Source organism: Microtus ochrogaster, chromosome 5 (genome assembly GCF_000317375.1).
Source record: "Microtus ochrogaster isolate Prairie Vole_2 chromosome 5, MicOch1.0, whole genome shotgun sequence".
In the NCBI taxonomy this organism is placed as follows: domain Eukaryota; kingdom Metazoa; phylum Chordata; class Mammalia; order Rodentia; family Cricetidae; genus Microtus; species Microtus ochrogaster.
This window is the reverse complement of record NC_022012.1, coordinates 86,937,291-86,943,236: the sequence shown is the minus strand read 5'-3', so window position 1 is coordinate 86,943,236 and position 5,946 is coordinate 86,937,291. Positions and strand designations below refer to the sequence as shown.

General features: G+C 48.0%; 1 protein-coding gene across 1 annotated transcript in view; it reads left to right on the top strand.

The window, feature by feature from the left end:
• Gpd1l (glycerol-3-phosphate dehydrogenase 1 like) overlaps window positions 1–4,258 on the top strand; it is a 36,762-nt gene extending 32,504 nt beyond the window's left edge. Inside the window, exon 10 of the mRNA XM_013346621.2 lies at window positions 1,602–4,258. Within this exon, the coding sequence (XP_013202075.1) occupies window positions 1,602–1,698 (97 nt within the window). The 3' untranslated portion in view covers window positions 1,699–4,258. The remainder of the gene's footprint in view (window positions 1–1,601) is intronic.
• The last annotated feature ends 1,688 nt before the right edge of the window (window positions 4,259–5,946 follow it).

The window sequence follows — 5,946 nt, the reverse complement described above, 5'->3', positions numbered from 1 at the left end:
AAACCTAAAGCTTCCATGCCCAGGTACTTTTGGTTTTTACGAAGGAATACAAGTATGAGCTAGATGTGATGGTTCATGCCTGAAACTCCAGCACTGGAGACGCTGAGGCACGAGGATCTCTGCAAGTTTGAAGCTAGCTTAGGCTACAAAAGGATTTCAAAGTCAGCCTTTGCTACAGAGTAAGACCATGTATTTAAAGGGGAAGGGGAGTGAGCTGGACATGGTAGCGCATGCCCCTAGCCTTAGTACTCAGCAGACTGAGGCAGGAGGACCAGGAGTCCACACCCAGGATTTGAGGCTAGCCTAAGAGGAGAGCACAGTCTCTGTGCGTCCCCATAGGTGCAGCCCCGCAGGTGCAGTACATCAGTCCCCACAGGAGCACATGGCTGAGCAGGTCTGTTTGTGGTGACCAGGAGGTAGAGAGTCAGGAAGGTTCCCAAGGGGCCTGTCCCCCCACCCCACAAATGACTCACTTCCTTCTCTCAGGTTCTATGTCCTCAAGGTCCCAGCACCTCCCAATAGAGTAGGGATCAATCATTCAAAGAATGAAGGGGTGCACTCAGGTACCAAACCATAGTGGCATGTAGCATTAACCGTCCCTAATTCTAGAGAGGGGAGACCCTGGTGCCAGAGATTGGAGGGAGGTAGGAGGTTACTGGCCATTCCAGTACATGCACTTCCCGCCACTCAGGAGGTGGCATGAGATCATATTTCACACAAAACGTGGACCAGGCATGGTGGCGCACACCTTTAGTGCCCGCATTCAGGAGGCAGAGGCAGGAAGATCTGAGTTTGAGGCCAGCCTGCTCTACATAGTGAATTTCAGGCCAGCCAGGGCCGCATGGTAAGACCCTGTCTTAAACAAACCAAAGAACGGACAGTTTCTGAAGACAGCACCCAAGGCTGTCTTCTGGCCTCTACACACGTGTACCTAAGCACCTGCCTGCAGGGATCCACCAGAGAAGACTGCTCAGACACAGGGTTAGGCCAACAGGAAGTCTTATTAACCAGCTGGTGACCACGCTGGTCTTTCAGGATCCCAGGACAGCCCTGAGCATTTCTCAAGGGTGAGTTTTTAGGCACAAAAACCATATCCTGGGTTGCCACACCTCAGTTAGCCAGAATCACAACTACAGCATCCAAAAACTCAAGGTTTGTACATTCAGGGACTTTCCCAGAACTATGGATGTTGATGGATTACGTCTTTGTTCTCCCTGTGACAGGTGATGCCGCCTATGTGTTGGGTTTCTAGCCATAAATTGTGCTTTTTTTTTTTTTTTTTTTTGTTTGAGACAGGGTTTCTCCGTAGCTTTTGGTTCCTGTCCTGGAACTAGCTCTTGTAGACCAGGCTGGCCTCAAACTCACAGAGATCCGCCTGCCTCTGCCTCCTGAGTGCTGGGATTAAAGGCGTGCGCCACCACCGCCCGGCCTTAAATTGTGCTTTCATCATGGCATCAGTGGTGCTGTTGTCTGGGGGCCTGTTCACACGCACACACACACACTCACACACACACACTCTCACATACACACATACACACACACTCACACACACTCAGTCAAGGCGCACAACCTAACGTGTCCTTCCCTTCCTGTCCCTCTAGGTTTCCTCTCTTCACGGCGGTGTACCAGATCTGCTATGAAGGCAAGCCTGTCACAGAGATGCTATCTTGCCTGCAGAGCCACCCAGAGCACATCTGAAGGAAGTCAGGCAGCCAGCAGGGAGCAGTCTCGTCTGTGGTCACCCAGGAAACCAGGGCTTGGCAGTGAGATCCCTGCTGAACTGTGCTGTGATCTGAACACTTACAGATTGTCACAGCTTCGATCCCATGCTGGGAGAAGCACTTCCCTGTCTAAGAGGTGTGCGTACGTGCGTGCATGCGTGTGCGTGCGTGCATGTGTGTGTGTGTATGTATGTGTGTGTGTGAAAGTGTGCTCCTTTCTCATTCTGTGGGTGTGACTCTAAACCCAAATCAGGTGTCTATTTTAATGATCACATTTGAAATCTCCCTGCCAGGCAGGGCAGCTTGTGAGATTGGAACTAACTCAGCTAAACATTATGGATTGTATGGATGTGACTCACTTATATGTGAGTAGAAGGTAGAATTGGTTTTTTTCTGATACAGCTATCCAGTGAACTCCTTGGATTGTGGGTTGATCGCTTAACAATCAGGTGTTTTAATTAGATAGTCCACTTACACATTTCTCCGCGATAAAGATGCCACATTTCTTGCCTCTTTCCTCATCGCTAGCTGCCAGAATGGGCTTTTGCCCAGCAATGGCGGAGGGAGGAGACATCCCTGCAGTGGCTGACATTCTTCTGGGGACAGACACTTTACCATGCTCTTCGTTGGGTGGGCTTTTCTGCACCTGTGTCCCCTCAGTTCATGAAGGGGCTGTTGTCACTCTCTCCTCATGTTAGAAGCTACAGTTGTCCCTGGTCACCCAGCGACGTAGACAGGAGCCTATCCACACTCGTCCATCCCTCCAGGACGGGACCTGCTAGGATGTCACTGGGCCTCTTTGACCTTTAGCTAATTGTTTATAGGAATGCTATGTGCAGCCCTTCCTGAGGCCACAGGAGGGCTTGCTGCCTTGGAGATTTGTAGGGCAGAGTGTCTTGGGGAAGGTCACTTCTCCAAGTGATGTCCCCAATCCAGCAGGGTCATTGTACTCTTAAGAAAGTGGGTTCCCAGGCCTCAAGAATGGCTGTGTTTCAACATGCCTTCCATGTGTTTCTGATGCTCACTACAGTTGAGAGCCACCACGTTAGAGAATATACCTTAGTGTGGTTTTCACTGCACAGTGTTCTCTAGAGCACATGTCCAGAGGTCTCCTGGCTATTCCAGGTGGCCCCTGGGATGGCCATGTGAGTTTGGGAATGGTTGCCTCTGCACATTTTCCTGGGTGTAGGCTGGGTGCCAACACCTCCACAGACCCTGCTAAGCTAACAAGTCCCCAACACGGGGACCAGAATATCAGCCAAAATATCTAGAGAAGACTGTTATAGGGTGAGGTGGCCCTCGCTCCCTCAGTAAATTAGGATGGCTAACTACCTGTGAGAGTTTGTTCTATGTAGCCTGGGCTGGTCTTGAACTTGTCAGCTTCTTGCCTCTGTCTCCTGGGTAGCTGGGATTGCCATCCCCAGCTGGGATAGCAGTTTCTAGACTTTCTGGACCCCTGAGGAAGCTTCCAGGTGACAGGGTCACCAGGTGACAGGGTCGCGAGCAGACAAGCTGAGGTCAGCCTCACTGAGACGCACACGATATGGAGTAAGTGCTTTGGATTCTGAATCAGAATGTGAATGATCATATCTTTATTTAAAAGTTGGGCATCCCATGAGGGTGAACGAATGAATGTCATACAGTCATGTGCTTCTAACTTCTGAGATTCTCCACTTCCTCCCCCTCATCCTGGGTTTGGTATCCCCACCCCACCCCAGTCAACACCCCTTATCTAACTGAAATGATTGTAAAAATAAGTTTTTATGGGAATTTTTAAACTATCCAAAAAGACTTTTGGAGCACTGTAGAGTCCCGTACCTAAAAGCCTATGGAAGCGCACAGCTCAAAGTTTCAGTTTCCTTGTCTCCTAATGAATCTTTTTAAAACTTTGTACATAGGTAACAAAGAGTTACTTTTTAAGATATCCAAAGGGCTGTAAGCTACTGCGATGTCTACAAAGTAGGACAGTGAGGAATTGGTAACTTCTTGTGTTCTGCATCCTCATGGACATCCTCATCTGGCACTCAGTTTCTCTCTAGGCCTCATCCTTCCAGGCGCTTCCTCCTTTCCCTCATGAATACCCCTCACTGACCTGAAGTCAGCTGATGTGCTCATCGTAACCCACACAGATGGAAACAGATACCGTTCTTAAGTGTGTGTTCCGATCGCCAGAAGCATCGCTCTGTGCATTACCTATTTCTGTAACCACTGCTGACTGATGTTTCTCATGAGCTGTGGCAGGAGGAACAGAGATACCCAGACAGATACTATATCTGTGAATGTAAAATGAAAATATTGCCTTGTTCCTCTCTTCCCCACAGCACTTGGGGACAAATCTGTCTGGGAAGCCAGCCTTCTGGCGTTTTAAGACCTGGCCTAAGGAGGGTGCTGAGGGGAGAGAGACACAATTGTTTCTCTGCCAGCTCTGCTTGACGAGCCTCTTACTTCCATATGTTTTGTGTATGCACAGCTATGGACTGTAGGTGGGTGCATAATTTAAAGGCTTGGTTTAATAAACACAACCGATCAAACCTGTACCATGGAGCCTATTTTTCTCCTTTCTTGTTTTTACAACTTATTATTTTATTATTGCATTTTAAGTGTATGAATGCTTGGCTGCATGTATTATTGCACCATGAGAATGCCTGGTGCCCTCAAAGGCCAGAAGAGGGCACTGGATCCGCTGGAACTGGAGCTACAGATGGTTGGAGCCACCATGTGGGTCCTGGGAATCACCCTAGGTCCTTTGGAAGAACAGCCAGTGCTCTTAATTGCTGAACTGTGGAGGCACACAACATAAGCCTGTTCCACCTTGACTAAAGGGCAGAGAGTTTGGACTTATTTTTGTTCTTTCAAAGTTGTTGACAACAGGTGCAGCTACAAACAAGAAACCCTGACCTAGGCTGTGGTTTCTTGGTGTTTTGGACATTAGGATGGCCCGTAGAAGTGGGTCCGCTCCACCCTGACCAAAGGTCAGAGAATTCTAACCTATTCCTGCTCTTTCATTTTAAAATAGGTTTGACACAGGGAGTGGCTGCCTACAGGATACTTGGTCTAGGGTGTATTTGCTGCATGTCCTGCCCAAAACATCAAAATGCTTTACTCAGGAAATAATGGCTTGGTGTCTCAAGTAATGAAGCAAGTAACTGTTCTGGTTGTCCTTTGTGGCATGTTAAAGTAGCCTTTTGCCTTCTCCCCCCCCCCTTTTATATTGGGGTATATAAGCACATGGAAAATAAATACAGGCGGATTCAGCATTCACTGAGTTGCCCCCCCGGTACTATCCTATGTCTCTCTATTTCTTTTGTATCTCTGTCTATTTTGCCAAACATTTCAATTTTGTTTTGTTTTGCTTTTTTCCCGAGACAGGGTTTCTCTGTAGCTTTGGTGCCTGTCCTGGAACTAGCTCTTGTAGACCAGGCTGGTCTCAAACTCCCAGAGATTCGCCTGCCTCTGCCTCCCAAGTGCTGGGATTAAAGGTGTGCACCACCACCGCCTGGCTTGCCTGACATTTCTAATCCACATGCCCCACCCTGGAACAGATGAACTCATCGTGGCTGGACAGCCACACTGAGCCATCTGTCTGACTTTACTTCTTGATTTAATGAGACAGGGTTTCATGTAGCTCAGGCTAGTCTCGAACTTGATACATAGTTGCAGGTGGCTCTCCTGTTCCTCCTGTCTCTATCTCCCAGGAGCTAGGTTTACAGCCATGCACCACCATGTATTACAGTCATGCACTACCATATCTGGCTCTCTTTTTATTTTCTTCCTCTCTACTTCCTCCTTTTCCTCCTCCTTTTCAGTGTGTGTCATTGTCATCATCATCGTCATCTTCCTCCTCTTCTCTCTTCCTCCTCCTTCTCCTTCTTTTTGATACAGGTCTATGTAGACCAGGCTGACCTCAAACTCACAGAAACCTGTGTGTCTTTGGCTCCTGCAACACTTGAGTTACATGTTTGGCTCCTATTTTTTTTTCCATCCGTTTAGTTAATAGTTTTACATAGGTCAGTTCTTAGTTTAGTTGATAGTTTTACATAGGTCAGTTCTTCTTTTAAAAAGTCAGTTGTGCTGCGTTTCTAGAAATTAAGGACACTTTCTGAAAGAAATACTTCAGCCGGGCATGGTGGCTTACGCCTGTAACCCCCAAACACACGCAAAATACTTCAGCTGGGCACGGTGGCTTACACCTGTAACCCCCAAACACAGGAGAAATACTTCAGCT